Source organism: Triturus cristatus, chromosome 8 (assembly GCF_964204655.1).
Source record: "Triturus cristatus chromosome 8, aTriCri1.1, whole genome shotgun sequence".
Taxonomy (NCBI): domain Eukaryota; kingdom Metazoa; phylum Chordata; class Amphibia; order Caudata; family Salamandridae; genus Triturus; species Triturus cristatus.
The window spans coordinates 812,277,534-812,299,223 of record NC_140591.1 but is presented as its reverse complement, the minus strand read 5'-3'; the positions used below and the strand labels follow the sequence as shown (position 1 = coordinate 812,299,223).

At 45.3% G+C, this 21,690-nt stretch overlaps 1 protein-coding gene across 1 annotated transcript in view; it reads left to right on the top strand.

Moving 5' to 3' along the window:
* The window catches only part of TMTC4 (transmembrane O-mannosyltransferase targeting cadherins 4), a 724,433-nt gene that overhangs the window by 64,304 nt on the left and 638,439 nt on the right, over positions 1-21,690 (top strand). The window contains exon 2 of the mRNA XM_085622264.1: positions 16,095-16,310. Coding sequence (XP_085478390.1) covers positions 16,149-16,310 — 162 coding nt within the window. The 5' untranslated portion in view covers positions 16,095-16,148. The remainder of the gene's footprint in view (positions 1-16,094; positions 16,311-21,690) is intronic.

The following is a 21,690-nucleotide window of genomic DNA, read 5'->3' as shown; positions in this document are numbered from 1 at the left end:
ACATCATATTTACCTAATCTGGCTAATAGTCGTCCTCTAAGTCAGTCAAGTCGTCGATAAATCTTTAAATTCATCAAAGTCAGGCCGCAATTTAGTCTCTCATAGATTCTGGATAACAGCTGTCCAGCAGTGTCACCGTCCTCTCCGTCAGCATAACGTCAGGAAATGAAGTTCGTCAAAGAAGAGAGAGTTTTTTTAGTTCACTTTTCTACCTACTTTTATAATGAAACTAATGTCAAAATGTATCAAGATTGGGGTTTTAGACTGTCCTCGTTGGTGGATGTGGGGTTGATCGGTAAAGTTCTCACATAGTCCGCAAGATTAAGTCATCGCACTTGCTGGTTCCGGTTTTAAAGACAGTCCATTGTTTTATCCTTGGCGAAGCTCCCAGAGTGTCCTTGGTAGGAACATCATCTCCTGGGGTCAGGACGAGACCATTGTTGCTGGCAGTGACGCATGCGCATTTCACCAGAACCTCGTGACAGCAGCAGTCACGTTGTACGTCTCGGTCAGCCATTTTGAAATAGGCCGAAATGGTCAACTTAAGCAAAACAAACACAAAAACGTAATTAAAACATGGAAATGGCTAATAAAATGTTAAACCCTCACTAATTCCCCTATGTGCAAGTAATTATCTAGCAGAATAGCAACATTCAAAGCGTTTATACTCCCTCAATGATGCGCAACTTACAATTACATCACAAAGCAACATATATCATGCAATATTCAAATTTTCTACTATTAGTATGCGTACATATGTCAGTATACAATTAGTTCAGCCATGCAAAGTGCAAATCCCACGTGTAATTCTTTTGTTAATATAATTGGTAAGTCTCCACTTCAAACAAATTAATAAGATTACTATTAGTTGATTATTCAGATTAATATAAATATGCAGAATGGGGGGGGTATACAAAATGTTGTACTACCTGCTCCAGCAATGCGGGGGGTGCAAAGTCTCTACAGTCACCGGGTGCACAGTGAGGATGGCTGGGACCTCAGGCAGTGAAGGGCCTATCACTGTAGCGTCAGAGCAGACCAGCCTACAGTCTGGGCGTAGGCCCGGAGATAGAACGGTCTTTATCAGAACAGTGATCTCGTTTTATTCCAGTTACAGGTTAAGAACAGAGATCTGAAACGAGATTCAGAGAGGAAATCTTCTGGTGTTTTAAATTGGTGCCTCAGCCTGTAGTACGAAGTTCCGGCGTCCAGCAGTACACTTCGCAGCCACCCCTCACTCCCCACCGTCTCCGCCTGCCTAGCATCACTTGGTCCCTGCTGCTACGCTCCTCAGCTTGTCCAACAAAAAATCATGCAGTTTTATTATGCAAAGCAGAACGTCGCGATTTTCTTATTCTAGGAGGCCATAGGGGGTAACAGCCTTCTGGAACAGCTGAGCTCATTTAACGTGCGGCAACACTCGGCCGCGGAATGCAAATGTGCAACTTGCTTTCGGGCCTGGTTAACGGACGTTTATGTGTTGTGCATGTTCAAAGGTGTACCTGTACTGCAGGGCTGAACGGAGCTCCATCTTTGTAGTTCTAAGGAAGGCAGCTGAAAAGAAAGCAGCCTTGAATCCCTCAACCTCTGAGGATATGCCCTGGCGTCCACCACCGTCGTACTCCGCAGCACCCGAGGCCTCTCAGGCGCCATGCTGATGCTGCAGAGGACGGTATTACAGTGAGCAGCGCACTGACTGACATGCGGTCGCATGCTGGGACAGGACACAGGACTGCCCGCCTCTGAGTCCCCACTTCCTCAATCCGACCTCACTTCCTTCCGGGACGTGAGGTGAGGTCCCCCGCCACAGTCAGTAATCACCAACCCCTAAGGACAGGCCCCACCCCGGTTGTCTCGGTATTGGGCACAGCACACTACCTCGGCCCGCAATTAAGAGCTCTCCGGCTGAGGGGGCCCCTGGCTCTTGGGGGCCGCCACGCAGCGCGGGGGCTGTGGGGGCCTGTGTCACGCTCCTGATTCCATGGTACTATTCTCACTTTTGCCAGATTTTAACCCATTTTTCGGGACAGTCCCTCCCCTCATATACCACTTTTTGGCTAGCATACACCAGTCCATGTCTTTTTTCCAATCCTCAATGTCTGGAGATTCCCTGCCCCCAAATCCTCTGGCAATGTTTTGTTTTACCACACTCCGGCCAAGGACCGGCCATATTTTCTGGTATTTCAGGGCTTCAGTCTTGTCCCATATGTTCAGCACATAGCGCTTAGCAGAGCTTTCAAGACCCACTCCTTCCACCAAGACATACAATCCGCAATATTTGTCCAGAATGTCTGTATTGCTGGACGGTCCCATAAGATGTGAAAGAAGGTCCCCACCTGCCCACAGCCTCGCAAACAGGTCCGATTCGCTCTTTCCCATCTTAAATGCAAACATCCTAGAGTAGTATGAGTGATGTAGAATGCGGAACTGGTTGAGTCTGAACCCAGAATTTATTGCAGTCTTCTGCATGCCTCTTATTGCCACCTCCCATTCCCTATTTTCAAGCTCCCCGATACCCCCATCCCATTTTTTCTGGGGTTTTAGCAGGTTGTCTGGGGAGTTATTCTAGATTTGTTTTGTACAACAAATAATATGGGGGTTGTGTTAGAAGCCGATACGCTAATGGTAAGGATTCCACCGTTTTTTTGCCCTTGTTTAAGTGGAAGTACAGGGCATGTCTGACCCATAGGTAACAAAAAGATTCATAGTCCGCCAATTGAAACACCCTTGCAAGATACTTTAGGGGAAACCATGTCCCCTTCCACCTATAGGTCACCCAACTTGTGTATTATTATCAGGTTCAATTTGGCAACTCCCTGCTATCTACCATGGTCTGCCAGGGCATCAGAATCTCATAACAACATCTCCTGGGAGAGTCACGTCCCCCCTGGCCCAAGTAAGTTGCCACTTCCCACTAGATTTTCACCACCATCATCGTATGGGAGGGCAGTGACCCATGAGATCTCCTACTATAAAGTGTGGCTGGATAACCTCTGTTACCCATCTTGTGTTTGTCCATTCTTACTACAGGCTCAGTCTGAGCCGCAAAGACCCAGTCGTTTACTGTCACCAGCTGCGAGGCCCAGTAATATTTCGTAACGTCCAATGGAGTGATCCTCTGTTAATACCATCCTTTAGTCAGTTTATCCAGGCCACAGTAGCAGACATATTTCTGCCTCTTATTGCCCTAAAGAACTCCGTCAAAACTTCATAGTGGTTGTTCTGAAGAGCTTATAAAGTATAGTTAGTAACATCATTTTGAACAGGGCGGCCTTGCCCAGCAAAGAGAGTGGCAAGGTTTGCCATTGTCGGAAATCCCCTCCAAGTCTCTACAGAAGTGGGGACACAAGCCTGACATCCTTTGTTTCATAAATACTAAAATTCTAAAACCCCTCCTTTGCTGTCAACATCACAGTCAGGCATCACTTTGGCATTACACCCATAATTGAGTAGATCTGAGAATTATGGCAATTTATTGCATAGCATGAGTATTTTCCAAATTCCTTAGTATCTGCATTATTCTGGACATTGTTAGTTTGGGCAATATGTCATCTGCATAGAAGGATATTCTATCTTCCCGTGCATTATCCCAGCTCAGCCCCTTAGTCAGTGGTGTCTTACTTTCCAGGCTACTATAGGCTCCAATGCTAGGGTGAAAATTAACTTTGATAGTGGGCAACCTTGCCTGGTGTCCATTCTTAGTTCAAATGTATTCGATTGCGCTCCATTAATCTTGAACCAGGCGGGCAGTCCGATCCATTGTTTATGATGCGGATTAAAGCCCAATCTATCCAGGACTGTAAACATGTAGGCCCATTCAAAGGTATCAAACGGCATTGTGGTGACCAATGACCTCACCAGGTTGTGATCTTGTGTGGCCCCTATGCCATCCAACACCGTATAAGGCCTTTGAAGATTAAAGCTTGTTCCCCTGTTGCGTTTAAAACCGGATTAATGGGGATGAATCAGAGATGGTATGACCCTCTTCAGCCGAGCCACCAACACTTAAGCTAGTTTCTTAACCTTAGCGTTCAACAACAATATGGGCCTGTGTGAGGTGCATTTCTCTGGAGGCTCACACTCCTTCGATACAACTATAATGGTGGCTAATGTCTGGCCTGTTGGGAGGCTTCCTTGTTCTTTGGTTTTCATATACCCTGCGCGCATAGGAGGGGCGATTTTGGTGGCCCTTGTCTTGTAACGTTCAATGGGGAGCCCGTTGGGTCACATTGCTGCACCCGCTTATAGCTCCTATATTGCTGCAATTTCTTCTGGCTCAATCTGCGCTTTTAATGCCAGCCTGTCATACAAAGACAGTTGTCGGAGCGGCAGGGCTTTAAGGAAGTCACCTGTCTCCCCAGCAGTTGTAGTGACCGTTGGGGAGCATAGTTGCATGTAGTGGCACGCACATGCTTCCCCATTTGTGGGGCTCCTTCTGACCAACCTTTTTAATTTCCAGTAACCAGTTTCTGAATGGACATCTTCTGTCCAATCAGGTCAGGGGCTTCCCTGCTTTATTCCCCACCTCATATAAACGGTTCTGGGAGGATGGGTATGCCTCCTGAACACTATTCTCAATGCTTTTTCGATATTCATGTTGTTTCAGGCGCAGTTCATGTTCAAGTGTGTCATCCCTTATCAAGGAGAAGAGGTGCTCAGTGGCAAGTATTTCTCCCTCTAGGTCACCCAGTTGCTTCCTTTTTTTACTTCCTATCCCCAGTGATCAAGGACAGTGCCTGTCCTCTGATCACTGCCTTGATCGCCGAGGCCACAGTGATCCATGCTCTTGCGAAGCCTATCTGAGATCTTCCGAGTTTTAGGATTCAAGGGGTTTCTTGGCAAATCCTCATCACGCAATCAGATCTACTATGGATCTCCATTCAACCAATAATCTGAGATGCCCATTGCAAGGTGTCTAGTACCTGAAAAGTTATTCACCTGTGGGTGGAGGGTGAATGCTCAAGTAGAGCGTTTATTGTTTTTTCAAGAGGATTATGATCCCACAGAAATCTGCCAGTTCCATGGCTTCCCGGATATCTGGTAGACCACCGAGGTTCTCTGGCATCTTTTTCTGTGTCACCTGCTCCCAATCCCCCTAAACGTGTCACCCATAATTAAGGTGCCTTCCAGAAGGGATTCTATATCTGGTAGGGTCGGCACAAGTAATCTGTGTGGTATATTTTTTTATTATAGGTCTAATGGCTGTCCCTCCCATTGCCACAAGTGAGCAACATACCTGCCTGGCAGGTCTGCCCATGCCTACTGGGCGGGGGGGGTGAATGATACCAATGTCTTTGAGTAGAGCTACCCCTCTAGAACCCCTTGTGTAGTGTGAGTGGGCGTGCATTATGTAGCCATATAATTCCAGGTCTTTGTAGTTGTTGCCCTTTATACTGGTCTCTTGGATCAGTGGAATGTCTTGAGCATGATGATTGAAATACACCAGAACAACTCCCCTTTCAATCTTGTCACCCAGACCGCTAACATTTCAGGACATTACTTGTAATTTTTTTTACTTTACACAGTACTTTCACTGACTTTGACCATTATTGGGTTTGGTATTGTCCAAGTTCATGGCACAGGATATCATAGCTCCTTCGCAGGGCAGTATGGGAGCTGGGCTGACCAAGGCTGGTTCTTCCCTTACATTGCATCTCGATGGTGAATATGAACAGTAAATGAAATTCAACACAGTCAAACAATCCCTCCTCCCTACAACCCAGCGTAGCCATCCAAGAGAAGTTTCTGACCTCCTAGGGTGAGAGACTATTGATCTCAAGAGGTCAGGACAAAGGCCTGTACAGGAAGAGAGTGTAACACCCCCTCCCACAGAATGACCTACTGATAAGCCTCCTTGGGCTTGTGAGCTACAAAGGAGCTGCTGCCTTTGAAATGCGAATCTGGCATCCCTTCAAAGGAAAGGAAGTCCCTTCCCCCCCTGTCCAGAGCCGACTTGGTACCTGAACAGGTGGGAAATTTAGCTAATCATGTAGGCGTGCCACCCCCAGGTTAGTACCACCCCGCAGTTGGGCTAACTGCGAGGTGGACATGAATTTTCAGAGGTAGCCATCCTTATGATGGCATACCTATGAATTCTTGACAGTGATCATAAAGGGTGTGTAGTGACCCCAAGGGTCAGTAGCCCATTGGCTACTACCCTACACTCCCCTACACCTCCCGTAATGCCCCTAAAGTCAGTATTTAGGGGAGTCCCTGGCACCAGAGAAGCAGATTTGACATACCCAAGAAGAGCAACAGGCAAAAAAGAGCTGCTGACTAGAGAACCGAAGACCTGCTGCAGAAAATTGGCACCATACCCAGCTGGCTGCTTCCTTGACTCAACAATCGTGCTGTGCTGTCTCGTCCTGCAATTGTGAAGCCTCCAAGAACCACAGAGCGCCTCCAGTCTTCGACCAATTGCCTCCCTTGGAGTAGAGGAGCTACTCACCTGCAGCCTGCAGGCACCACAGTGTGAAGTCCGGTTTATTGACCTGCTGCTCCCTGGCGACTCCGACGCAGATCCCAAGCCAGAAGAGGTGCATCAGCTCCAGAGGGTCATATCTGTCCCCCCACCAAGTGAGAGGACACCAGTACCTACCAGTGCCGTGCCAATACCTGGGGTACTGGAACCCCTACACCGAAGACCAAGAAAAAAGAGTCCAATCTGGACACCAACTATCCAGGACACAGACACCTGTTGAGGGACTTTGAGACGCGCTCTGTGTGTGGCCCAGCTGTCATGGAATAGTCCCTGCAACCTGCCTACCCCCACCCAGCCAGTGGTAACAATAAACCAGCTGTGCTCCCATGGTCCTGAGGCCCTTGCAACCTGCTCCCTCGAGTAGGACCTCCCCGGACTTACCTTTAAGTCCCTCTATGCAGTGTGTTTTCAGGGAGCCCCTTCTTCGTAGCGTGCCGACTACCACCAACCTCAGCACCCTGCTCCCAGCCAAATCCAGGAAGCTCCTGATCTTCTGCTGCAGGAACATTCGATCTGGCCTTGCTACTTACCTAAATCCAGAAGGTGAACCTCATGAACCCACAGTGTAATTTTATATGCTTTTTCCTAGTTTTTAGGTCTTGCCTGAGCCAGCGCATGCGCTGCTCTGGCGAGACATTTAGTGAGTGGGCTTCAGAAATCCGACCACAAGCTTTTGCTTGTGGCCTAAAGCTTGCGGTTACGCGCGCGAGCACGAGCACGCGCACAGCCGCCATCTGGCTGCACCATCTGGCTTTCCTCTCTCACTCGCGGGCACCCTTACACTCGCGGGACGCTGCAGCTGCTTTCGCGTGTTTTTTTAATTTCCTTTTAGCGTGCTCGCGCACACAACTCCCAGGCTTAGTGCTTTCACCTGATATTGTCCGATTACATTACATTAGGCCACACACGCTTGCCTGTCCCGCATAATTATCGTGCAAACTTGAACCAAGGGCATTATAGCGCTTCACACGGAAATCAGCTCCCCTTACACAACAGTTTTTTAGGACAGTGTAATGAAGCGATTTGCACGGAATCACAAGATGCTGCGCCTGAGCCGAGATTCTAACCTAGTTACCCAGTTCCAACATCCGCAGCCCTAGCCGCAACGGGTGTGATATTAGCAGATTTCTCATAAGAAGAAGCACTCCCTGAGCTGTGAATACGTAGTGCTTTCACCTGATATTGTCCGATTACATTACATTAGGCCACACCCGCTTCCCTGTCCCGCATAATTATAGCGTAAACTTGAACCAAGGGCATTATAGCGCTTCACAAGGAAATCAGCTCCCCATACACAACAGTTTTTAAGCACAGTGTAACGAACTCAGCACCACCACAGCATCACGCAGCACCACCACAGCCTCACTCAGAATCACCACAGCATCACTCAGGGCCACCACAGCATTACTCAGCTCCACCACAGCATCACTCAGTACCACCACAGCATCACTCAGCACCACCACAGCATCACTCAGCACCACCACAGCATCACTCAGCACCACCACAGCATCACTCAGCACCACCACAGCATCACTCAGCACCACCACAGCATCACTCAGCGCCACAACAATATCACTCAGCACCACCACAGCATCACTCAGCACCACCACAGCATCACTCAGCACCACCACAGCATCACTCAGCACCACAACAGCATCACTCAGCACCACATCAGTATCACTCAGCATCGACCTTTGCACTAGTACACCACCACATCATCATCGTTCAGCAAGACCTGAGTATCATTCAGCATCGCCTCAGCATCGTCTCCGCACCAGTCACCACCACTACCACCTCAGCATCCCTCAGCACCACCTCCGCCTGCTCTCGGACTCTGGCACCTGTTGATTCTCCCCTAGCGTCTGGCCGCTGCTAGTGTTATAATACAGGTACTAGTTCCCAACCTTCACCCTCCGATTGTTTGTGCCCCCTCAAAAAAAAGCTTTAACAAACAACCATTGGAATAGGCAGAAACAAGTTGCCAGCATTCCAAGAACAAAAGAAAACTGAGGACATTTTTTATTGTAACTACTTTTTTTAATATGGTCGTTCAGTTGTACATAATGCCTTCTTGGTCATATATAAGGTAACAAAAATGCTTCTGACACGTTTCTATAAAACTTTTCAGCAAGCTGCACAGCAGCCACACTTCTCAACAGCACAGCTTAAAGACATTGGCAAAGTGGGGCGTGGTTTGGACGGCAACGAGGATGTTTGCCTGAATCAGCCGCTCCGCCAAAACCTGGGAGCAACAGCGAGATTCCGAACCCTACGCCGACCAAACTGACACATAAATGATACCCTCGTGTGTCGGAAGGGCTGGAGAAGAAGGAATGACATAACTCAGATGTCCATCACCGGAAATTAACGTGTTTTTCGCCAATTTTTTCAACGATCTGAGTTGAGGCACAAGATGGCGCCCCGAAACTACTACCACCGAACAACAAAGGAGTGAGCGACCAAGGACCACAAAGAGCGACTGAGTCCCAACGCCCGGGATGAAAATAAGGTCAGAGAAGCTAATCCCCTGCCACTACACCACAGCTGCACCCTGTAGCGTAGCGAACCCGCATAACCTGCCGAAAACGAAAGGGACGCTTGCCATACTAATGGGCCAGCGTTAACACATACTAACGGGTCGCGGAAACACGGTGGGGGAGGCGGCGCATAAAGGATGAAAAGCGAGTAAATAAAAACGGAACAAAGAACCAATAGCAAAATAACACCGGGGCACTCAAAACGAAACTGAAGCCAGTAAGCGTACCTCAGCGGCCGCCATCTTGGGGGAGGAGACTCCTATTGCGGACCTCCAGCGCCAAACAGGGAACAAACAGCAGAGAAGGGCAGGTGAAGTCCAGGCAAAGAAGGGCAGGCGGGAAACGACACCGCAGAGCGCAAGACCGCGAACCCAAAGCCCTAACAAAGGATAAACAAGCGACGCTTGCCATACCAATGCGCTAGCGAGGCACCCAAAACGAAACTACCACGGCGGCAGCCATAGAAGGGGCGGGGCCCACGCAGCGTGTACCTCCAGAAGGGAGCACCCAACAGCGACTAAGCCCAGAGAACAAAGGAAAGGCAGGAAGCGGCGCCGCAGCACCTCCGCAGCTCTCTAGACCGAGAGCTCAATTAGCCCTAACAGAGCACATAGCGCACAGCCAACGTGTATGAAGTGAGTCATAGGGAGGTCGGAAACTAGCGGGAGGAACAACGGGGCATATGTAACGAAGAGAACGCAAGAGTCAAAACCGCCAAAAGGAAACGAAACCGAAACCTAGCCGCCATCTTAGGGAAGGCACAGACGGTGTGCGAAAGCAATATCCCCCACATTAGCAAGAGCGAGACACTGGATAAAAGGGGGAAAAAGCAGCAGCACTCACCAGAAGAGGGGGAAGGGGTAGGGGTCCCACACACAAGAAGCGGCCCAACTGTGACTATTCACTCACGCCTAACCCTCTATACTTTCGCCAGGGCGCCCACATTTTTTCCCATTTTTTAGCACATCCCCTACTTTTATACACTGTTTCCTCGGCCCGCTGGCACCAATCAAGATCACGTTTCTATTCCTCCAACTGCGGAGGTCCAGGTGCCCCCCACCCTCTGGCAATGTTTCACTTTGCTATACCCGCTGCCAGGGACAACCATATTCCCACATATCTGGACCAGTCAAATTCACCTCTGATCATTAGTAAAAGCCACTTCGGCTCCAAAGGGACAGTCTCTCCCACCACTCTGGTCATAGTGTCCGTGACTTTCCACCAGAATCGAACTATCTCGGGACATTACCATAGAGTATGCAGGAAAGTACCCTCCCGCTGACATCCCCTGATGCACATCGCTGTCGGGATTCTGCCCCATGTGTATAATGGGTGTACGAGGATAATAAGTACGGTGTAGAATCTTGAGCTGCACTAATCAAAATCTAGAGCGTATTGGGACCGCTCTAGGGCTCTGAATTTCCTCCTGCCACACCTTATTGTCTATGCTACCAAGATCTTTGACCCAGGCCTCCCGGAGAGTAATCAGGGGGTCTGGTACATTATTTAACAGTTTGCGGTATATTGTAGAGGTCGGGTTTTCGGTGATGGGGTCAAGTAACAGCCTATCTTCTAACGGGGAGTATTCCGGAACCGAGACCCCACTGTGTATGTGAGTGCGCAGAGCATGTATGAGTTTCATATGATGGTATATCTGAGACTGGTGTAGGCTGTATTCCTTCTGGAGAACCTCAAACGTGAGGGGGGAATCCCCTTTCCATACATCCCCCAAGTATTCAATACCAATCGGTTTCCACCCTTTAAAACTCGTCTGCGCGGCCACGTCATGCAACGGATCACCCATCCATGACAAGGTCCTACCGGTCAGTTTTCCCGCCCGGCCCAAGAGTTTATTGGCCTCTCTCCAGCACTGTATTACCACTTTAGTGTGTTCAGGCCACTCCAGATGCGATCTCTGAGAATACAAGAGGGGCTCACAATTCCCTCGTGACATAGCGTCTTTATCAACCCTTTAGGCCGTCTCCTCCTCACCTACATATATCCAGTCATTTATGACCTGAAGCTGTGAGGCCCAATAATACAGCCTGATATCCAGAATGGGCATGCCCCCATTGTAACCCCCTTTTGTAACTTGTGAAGCGCGATTCTCGGAGAGCCACCCTCCCACAACAGTGTCCGAAATGCCTGCGCTATACATTTGAATAAGGTCTGGGGGACCGGATAAGGGGTGTTCTGAAGAATATAGAGAAGCTTCGGTAACGTCATCATTTTAAAAAGAGCCGCCCTACCCATGAGGGAGAGTGGGAGGGTGCGCCAATGACTTACATCTGCACCTAAGCAACTCATTTGGGGTCCAAGATTCCTATCCAGGAACACCTGCTGGTCTTGCGTGACATGGACGCCCAAATACGTAAAGCCCTCAGACACCACTGGAGCCGAACACCGTGATGGAACCCTGGGGGGGACCCGACAATGGGAAAATCACTGACTTTGACCAATTAATATTATAGCCGGATTAGCTACCGAAGAGCTCGAAAATATGTAATACCCGCGCCATTGAATAATAAGGTCGTGCCAGATACAAAACAATATCGTCGGAGTAAAGGGAGATGCGCTCCCCCCCACCCCCTTGGCGCCGCAATACCCCAGATCATGGGATCCCTCCTGATCCAGTGCACCAACGGCTCCAGCGCGAGATCAAACAGGAATGGGGACAAAGCTCTCCTCTGCCTGGTGCCTCTACCTAATTGAAAGGCTCTGGATAGTGCCCCGTTAACTCGCACTCTGGCCGTGGGCGTCTTATACAAGAGCCTAACCCAACCGCAAAAATTAGGACCGAAACCCAACCGTTGGAGAACCATGAACAAGTATGGCCACTCGATACTATCAAAGGCCATTGATGCGTCCAGCGCCATCAATGCCATCTGTTGGATCTCAGCACCACTAGTCATGTGCACCCCATATAGTCTCCATAAATTATGCCGGGTATTTCTACTGGGCATGAACCCTGACTGGTCTATGTGGACCAATTCTGTAATGACAGACACTACCTGTCTGCCAAGGCCTTTGCCAGAACCTTGGCCTCTACATTGATGCGGGAGATAGGATGGTAGGAACTACACTGGTCGGGTGGATTCCCGGCTTTATAGAGCACTACTATCGTCGCTGCCCTCTGGTCCGACGGCAGCTGCCCTATTTCACATGTTTCTAGCAGCATTTCTCGGAGCGGAGGTAGTATGATCGAGGCCTGTCTTTTGTAGATCTCTACAAGGAGCCCATTTGGACCCGATGCTTTCCCGGATTTAAGGGAGCCCAGAGCTTTACCCAGCTCTTCCTCCGTAAGGTCCGCCTCAAGCCGCTCACATGTTTCAGGGGACAACACAGGCAAGGCAAAATCTCTCAGAAATTCTGCACAGTCCTCTTCCGACCTTGTGCAGACTGGTGCATAAACTCGCTCAAAATGCGCTGCAAAGGCCTCTGCTATATCATTGCTGGTGGACTTAAACGGTTCAGGATCACTGACAGAATATCGAGAGTCAGAATATCGATGTCCAGAAATATCGAAGCAACAATATCGATGTCCAGAATATCGAAGTCCTATCTACATAATGGTAAGTACAAAAATATCGTTGTTAAAAATATCATCGTTAAAAATATCATTTTTTTAATGTAAAATAAAGTAAATAACACATATAACTAAAATAACATAGTTAAAAATATTAAAACATGTTTAAAATTATAAGTAATGCATATAATGTAAAATCAATTAAACATATATCTATAAAATATAATATATGTACTTAATAATATTTGTAAATAATTATTTTAATAACTTATAAATTGTTTTAAAACATATTAAAAATTATAAATATATATATACATATACACCAATAATATAAATTAAAATTAAATATATATATATATATATATATATATAAATAATTAAATTATTGCAATATTTGTAATCTTTTTAAAATACATTTTACACTACATTAACTAAAACAGTAGAGAAAATATTGGATAGCGGAGGGGATAAAATTACTATTCCTACTCCATAGAGTGCAACAGTAGGGAAAGTGTTGGATAGCATAAGGGTAAAAATTACTATTCCCACTCCAGAAAGGGCAACAGTAGGGAAAGTGTTGGATAGCGTAGGTGTAAAAATTACTATTCCCACTCCAGAGAGTGCAACAGTAGGGAAAGTGTTGGATAGCCTAGGGGTTCAAATTACTATTCCCACTCCAGAGAGGGCAACAGTAGGGAAAGTGTTGGATAGCGAAGGGGTAAAAATTACTATTCCCACTCCAGTGAGTGCAACAGTATTGTGTTGGATAGCATAGGGGTTAAAATTACTATTCCCACTCCAGAGAGTGCAACTGTAGGGAAAGTGTTGGATAGCGTAGGAGTAAAAATAACTATTCCCACTCCAGGGAGTGCAACAGTAGGGAAAGTTTTGGATAGCGGAGTGGTACAAATTACTATTCCCACTCCAGTGAGTGCAACAGTAGGGAGTATTGGATAGCGGAGATATACAAATTACTATTCCCACTCCAGAGAGTGCAAGAGTAGGGAAAGAGTTGGATAGCGTGGAGGTGAAATTTACTATTGCCACTCCAAAGAGTGCAACAGTAGGGAAAGTGTTGGATAGCGTAGGGGTAAAAATTACTATTCCCAATCCAGTGAGTGCAATAGTAGGGAAATTGTTGGATAGCGGAGGGGTAAAAATTACTATTCCCACTCCAGTGAGTGCAACGGTAGGGAAAGTGTTGAATAGCGTAGGGGTAAAATTACTATTCCCACGCCAGTGAGTGCTACTGTAGGGAAAGTGTTGGATAGCGGAGGAATAAAAATTACTATTCCCACTCCAGTGAGCGCAACAGTAGGGAAAGTTTTCGATAGTGGAGGGGTAAAAATGACTATTCCAACTCCAGTGAGTGCAACAGTAGGGAAAGTGTTGGATACCAGAGGGTTACAATTTACATACTTATCAATTAAATCGTTATAAAAAATAAATAACCAATTAATAATGAATTATTTATAAATACTAGTAAATAAATATTAATAATTACTTTTTTTTATAATTAAATTACTCCCCACCCTATTCCCCTATAAACCCACAACCCACTCATAAAAAACACAAATAATATAAGTATCAATAAATTAATTATTACGAATTAATAACCAAATGTTTTAATTATTAATAAATTAATTATAAATAATACATTAATATTAATAATTACGTTATTAGAATTAAATTACTTCCCACCCTACTCCCTTATAAACCCACAACCTGCTGCTATAAAAATAACAAAATTAATACAAATATCTATAATTTAATTCATATTAATTAATAACCAATTAATTAATAATTATACATTAATTATAAAATACTAATAAAAAATTAATAATCACTTTATTATTATTAAATTACTTCCCACCCTATTCCCCTATAAATCCACAACCCGCTTCTAAAAGAAAATAGACAATTTATATAATTATCTATTAAATAATTAATAATGATTAATAACAATTAATAATTAATTATTAATATATGTATTAAAAATACTAATGAATAAATAATAATTACTTTATTATTATTAAATTACTTCCCACACTATTCCCCTATAAACCCACAACCTACTCCTAAAAAAATTAGACAATTTATATAATTAACAATTAATTATTAATAATTAATAACCAATTAATAATTTAATTATAAATACTAATAAATAAACATTAGTATTTACTTTATTATTATACTTTAGTATTATTATTAAATTACACCCCACCCTATTCCCCTATATACCCACAACCCGCTCCTAATTTTTTTACACAATTTATATAATTGTCTAATAATTAATTCATATTAATTAATAACCAATTGATAATTAATTAATAATAAATTAAATATAAATACTAATCAACATTAATAATTAAATTACTTCCCACCCTATTCCGCTATAAACCCACAACCCGCTACAGAACTAAATTACACAAAAATTATTTTACCTAAAAATATACATAAAAAACCTACACATGCCAAAAAATTACCTCACATACTTTTAACACACATACTAAAATACAGAACACTAATATAAACATCAATATTAGTAACAACGATATTTTTACAAACGATATTACTGTCTTCGATATCAAATAAAACAGTATTTCCTACCTTACTGATGATATTCTGTACCATGATATTCTTGATGTCGACATTCTTGACCTACGATATTTAAAACTCGATATTATGGTAGGTCGAAATACAAATCTTGATATTCTGTCTGTGCACCGATTCAGTCGCATCATGCACCCCCGTCACCCATGATCTATCCCGGTCGCGGTGTTCCAGCCACGCCAGGAGCTTCAGGGCCTTGTCCCCAACGTCGTATACCCAACCAAATATTCTTAATCAAGTGCTTGATAAGTGTTTAAAGTTATAGGGTCTGTAGGAGCAGTCATGTCACCGTTGTATGTCTCTAGGTGTGTCTTTTGTAAATGTATATATGGTAGTCTGTCCAATTTGTTTCTTTGAATTTGCTTGGACGCCAAGAGTTTTAATGACCCTTCAAGCAGGAGAATCAGAACTGACAAGATTCTGACCTGTAAGTGGTAAAATATTTATACATTTTCTATGTGGTAGACAAGTAGCTTGCTACCCTTTGGGGCTATTTTTTTTACGATCTAGAGAAGTGGCAAACTAGGAAACAGTGACCTCAAGAGCAAAAATATGTCTGATAGGGCAATTTGGCCTAGGTTTTTTGCTGAGAAATCTGAGAGTTTTTGTGTACATGGCCTCATGGCAGTGCACAGAGACTTGAAAGTGAGTATTTGTGCCAATATTAAACCGGACAGAGCTTGAATGAGGTGGGAGACCTGATCATACAAGTGCCCTCCCATAGTGAAGTGGTCTACTGACACTGACATACTTAGCTTCAGTAAATGCACATAATCTAGTCAGTAATCTACTAATGCTTTGGTAGCTGCACTCCTTCCAGCATAGTTCATGGTCGATAACATGGGGACAGAGTCAAGCCTTGAGCCAAAATATAGACAAAATAAATAAAGCATGTTTTGCAAAATGTATATATTTTATTTTGATATTTTTCTTTCAGATTTGTGACCAACAGAATGCTGGGATTTGAGCCGGGTACCAAACACTTGACAAAATGGCGCACTTGGAAGCTGGCCTGGATGACGACCTCCCAGTCTTGGTTCTGCCGGCCTCCTGGGCTAGGAGTGTGGTCGGAATCCTTGCTCTCCTGTGTTTTGCAAATAGTTACGATGGGGACTTTGTGTTTGACGATGCCGAAGCCATCATCAATAACAAGGTTTGTGCCTCTGACTCAGAAGCGAGCATAGCAGAATTATTTAACAGCGTTGTTTACGAGTTTAGATCTAACACTAAATTGCAGCTGACACATATTAAAAAGCTGTTAGAGATATGCATGGGTGCAATTTAATTTTCTCTTTGGAAGAAGTTGACATGTCAGTGGTGGGGACTGTTTATTCCAGTGCTCCAATTTACATACAGATATAATTTTCTTGCACTCTGCTATTTATTTTCCCCTTCCCATGCCACTTAGAATGCAGATGTTATTGTCTCTGCTTGTCACGAAACCAGTGTTAAAGTTGTAGTTAACAGCGATTAAATTAAATCAATTGCTTGGCTAACTACTCACACATAATATGTTTTGAAATGTTGTAGATTTTGTTTCTTTCCACTTGGGAAATTATCTATTTAATTCCCAATGGATGTCGGCAAGCCATTACCGTATTCATATGCTCCCTGAATGAAATGCAATATATTGCGGAAATCGGTCATTAAAATTTGTTTTCATAACCTCAAAAGAATTAACAATATCATGTGTTCCTTTTTCAGGAAATTAACATATTTTGCTTTACTCTGCTTGTGCATGTTTGTTAGAAATTGTTCTTAGTTTAATAAAAACCTATTTCCGTAATTTCGTACAATGTAAAAACCCTGTGTTTTGATTTGATTTTGATTTTTTTACGTGATGGTACCTCACCAAAGCTTTTGCTATGTATACCACCTGCAAAGGTAAGGCCGTTGATTGGCAGGAATAGTAAAGCTCTACCGTTAGGTGTCGCATCATCATGAACATGTATTTGACCTCTGTTACATCTTGATGGAGCCTGTTGAACAGAGCAGTGCCCCTGCCTTCAGATGCAACACTGTGAAGGGTCTTCTTTTATCATTTCATCACTGAGGTTGTGGTATTCCGTGCCTGTCTGAGGTGCATAAATAGGAAGCTGAACCTTGGTTTGAATTTATGAACAATGAGTTCTCACTGCCTTCTACAAGGGGCTTCTTGGTGTGACCTGTGGGTGGGATAGGTCGACTATTTTCCAATTCTTTACAACCAGAGTAGAGGGCAGGTCATTGATCTGGCTGTAATGAAAATACTTGAGCACCATCATCACCCCCTCACTCAAGATGTTTTCACATATTACGGGGGGAGGGAAAAGTTTATGATCCCCGTATTACAGCAGGTAGAAGGAATGTATGAGGGAACACCTAAGCTCCAGCTGGTAAACCCAAAGAAATAATGTACCACTCAAATAGTGAAAGACGCAAGACCTTGTCTTTCAGAGGAACACACCAAGGACAGTGTTAAAGCCATATGAAGGCTTATTGCAGAAACAAAAACATTGTTTATCAGCCATCTTGAATATGAAGAGAAACGTAGCGAGAATGGAAGGTTTGACAGAATATACAAACTAGGGACGTACTAGCTCTGTTCTGAGTCTTAAAGGTCCATTGGAGGAGGCCAGCCTTCTGTGTGTCTTCCTGGACCCTGTTAGGCTATTGTTAGCCCGGTGCAGATGCTAACACCTCTTTAGGGCCACTTCTGTGGGTGATTCAACCAGGAGGCGACCCAGCTGTGAGAGGCATCACCCTACACAAATGCTGAGTCTAGGAAACAGCCTGAGAGGGACATATCAAAGCAGAGCCTTCCCGAGGTGTAGATTGAAAATGTAAGCGGCGATTCCTCCATAGGAGCGGAGGAGCGTCGCCTCCCCTCCCCACCCACTGTTGCAGAAAGAGTAAAAGATAAACCGGTAATAAATCATTTAAATACCATTTTATTTTTTACTTTCTGCCAAGTGGAGTGAGTGGGCATGGCCAGTGCGTCATTGCTGCTGATTGGCAATGAGGACTGGCCACTTCAGTTTGCAGTGCGTATGCAGGTTTGGCCAGCTTTCCTACTATGGCCTGCCTGGCATGCACAATTCAAATCTCTCCAACCCAGTTGTCTTACCTGGGATGGAAAGCAGACACAGGCTTCCAGAGGACTGCTGTGCACCCAGGAGGCGGTGTTTGCCTGACAACCAGCTTCCCAGAGGTGAATTGACATCACCTAGATTCGGACCTGGATGAAGAGGGGAGTCCCTACATGAAGCACCTGGAGCTGACTTGCCTGAAGAGAAAGGGAAGGAGTGTGGTAGCTTTGTAGGAAGCACTGACAACAATGGCAAGCAGAGCAGGTAAACCTGGGCGTGTGTCCGCCCACTCCTAGAGTCTCAAGGGAGAGTGACTGGCATGCTGTCAGATCGGAGTGTTGTTTTGCCTGAGTGCAGACTTTGGAACTGTAGCACTGACCTGAAGCGAGCCTGAAGTGCATGACTTCTGGCTCATTTCAGTGCCAGACCTGATGTGTGTACAAAGCGACTGAGAGTCAAGTGCTGAAGGAGTTGTACATGGTCCAGAGACATAGACAGGTCCAGAGACGTCAGTGGCAAACGAACCCCAACCCCCGCGGCTGAGGCCCAGTGACCCATTCTTAGCTCCCCGAATCGGTTCTGAATGGATATCTTAGAAAATTGTGCCTAAAAGCCCAGATCATGTGCAAGTCTCCAGCGTGCAGGAGGCCAGTTATACTTGTGCGTACACCTAATCTTGATAATAGGTAAGAACAAATTTCTTTAGATGAAGTAATGATGGACTAAAGGTACCAGACTCTACAGGGTTGCAACTCTCAACTAAAGTGTGACTCTCAACTGTAGTGTGCATGAAGAACCCACAGGATATTCTCCTTCCCATCTTAATTTATGAGTGGTCTTGATGGGCGATTTCTTTTTTTAGCATGTGAAAACTGGCTGTGTTATATACCCCGTTTAAGAAACACTCAGGGCAGCGGCAGCTACTCCGCTAACTCGGAGGAGCGTCACCCCACTGCTTCAAGAGCAGTGCAGAGATAAAACAAAATGATAATAACAGAACGTTATTATCATTATATTTTTTCCGTTGCTAAGTGCAGGGAGGGGCGCGGCTGGTCAGAGCAGGAGCAGGGGAAGGAGTGGTGAGCACATTCTAAGTGCGCATGACTGCTTAGCCGGCTGTCTTGGCCCATACATACAGATATGTGCACTTTGCATATTCCCCACCAGACTGTAATACACAGTCCGGTTGGGAACATGCAAGGCTCCCTGTCCCTGTCTGAGGGCTGATGTATGGCGCTCGGACCAATCACACAGCTGCATTACAGCGTTGTGATCGGCTTAGGGGAGCCCTGGTGCTTCCTGCGATAGAGGAGAGGTGCCAGCTGGCGACGCGACCAGCAGGTAATATTTTATTCTTTTTCTTTCTTTTTTATTTTCTACCCTCCCCCCGCCACCGTGCCCTCCCCCCGCCACAGTTCCCTCCTCCCGCCACTGTTCCCTCCACCATCACCATTCCCTACCAGCTGTCACTGTCTCAGGGGCCTGTTCAAATGTTATCACATTGATGGCAATTTTATATCTTTGTACACTGTGTAAAATGCTATTGCCCTGAATAACGAAGTGGACCAAGGCAAAAACATTGTGTCAGAGGTGCAATATAGAGTGAAGGAAGTGCTAGGCGCACTGGAGTATTTCTTAAATGCATATCTATGTGTCATGAAGTATACTACAATAAATATGGGTATATTGCTTTCAGTATTGTTAGAGCTCTGGGTAGTCCTGCTTTGGGCAGGGAGTGGAGAAACTACTACCCAAGATCATTTGGCCACGATACTGAGGGCTCTGTGTGTGGGTAAGCTTTAGTGGCAAAGGAGGGGCATCTGTTTCTTATTGGCCATCTTAATGGCTGTGATAACTTCCCCTTACTTGTTTAATCTTGATGTTAGTCAGCTAGACTATGTCATGATGTATAACCTGCTTATAAGTAAGTTGTTCAGTAGCGGATGGTAAGTTTTGGAGGGAGGGGGGCAGACAGGACACACACACATGCTCAACATAACACTCACAACCAGGCATTCACACGCGTGTGCACACACACACAAACACATTCATTCACAGCACTCTTTCCCAAACATTCATACATGCACGCACGCACGTACCAAACAATTTAAAAAGGAAATAAATCACACTTACCTTTAGCCAGCTCTGCGCTGCCTCGGTGGTTCAGAAGGTTTGGGACTGCTGCCTTCCCTCAATGGCTGACCTAAGGTCAGCCAATGAGGGAAGGCAGCAGTCCCAACGTCATCACAGAGTGGGATGGGGTCAGTGAAACTACTGACCCACCCCACTCTGTGATGAAGTGTCAGTGATTGACACTCGACCCTGGGCGCTTCAGGGCTTAAAACTGAAGCGCCCAGATGCGAGGCAATTGGTGACCCTACCCCTCGTCACTGAGGGGAGGGCCTCAGCAACCTTTGCTGAGCTGAGAACGTCATGCCCAATGGAGCTCTGACTTTCTCAGCCTAGCAAAGTTCAGTTCAGGCAGCCAGGAGCCAGCGCTAAATGCGCATGTCTGTCTCCTGGCTGCTTAAACTGAAAGTGAACAGTGTCTGGCAGGCTGATTTTTGTTCAGCCTGACAGACACTGTTCCTACGGAGAAAAAGATGGTGGGGGGTGGCCCTTCCGCCCAAATGGACCAGCCGTGCCTGAAGTTGTTTGACCCCTATTATATGGAGCTCCTCATTGCAAAAACAGAACAAGCATTTGCAATGCAATAGGTCTCGCATTTGTGAAAACTAGAGCCCTTGATGTTGATAATGACAAATGTTTTGAGTGATGATATTTGCACAGCGCTATTTCCATTTGTATGACCTTGCGGCGCTGGAGAACCACAAAATAGGAAATAGGTCATGAGGAAGGGCAGACAAGACTAATATACTGGTTGGAAAAAAAAAGAGAGCCGCTGCACACATTTAGAAAGTAAAAAAAGGAACACCACTGATAAATCTATTGCTTACTCCAATAAAGAGCAGCAAGCATAACACACAAAATGTCACCGATGCACTCTACGTTAACTGCAGAGCCTTTACAATGGACACATTAAAATATTCACTGTGCATTCCAGAGTGCAGTGCTTATATATAGGCACACCAATATAACAATATAATCCACTGTGCTCACATAGACAAGGCAATCCTCAATTCAGTATATTAGAGGCAACAATCACTTTGCAGGATTGAAGTGATATCTTCAAAGATATCGATTGCACCCCGTGTTTTGTGGCCGGCTGTGCCGAAACTGAGTAGGTTTAGACGATGTTGTTTAAAATAAATGTGGCCCAATGATATTGGTTATATGGAACATGTATACACATGTTGTGGTACTGGGAGGACCCTGGTTTTATGCTTACTACCCTTTTAAAAACTGGCGGCTGCGAGATATCAGCACCTGCATACCACTGAGCAGGTGACAAGTGTCTGAGGGGGAAAATAGATGCCACATAACAGAATAAACGGGAAACAGCAG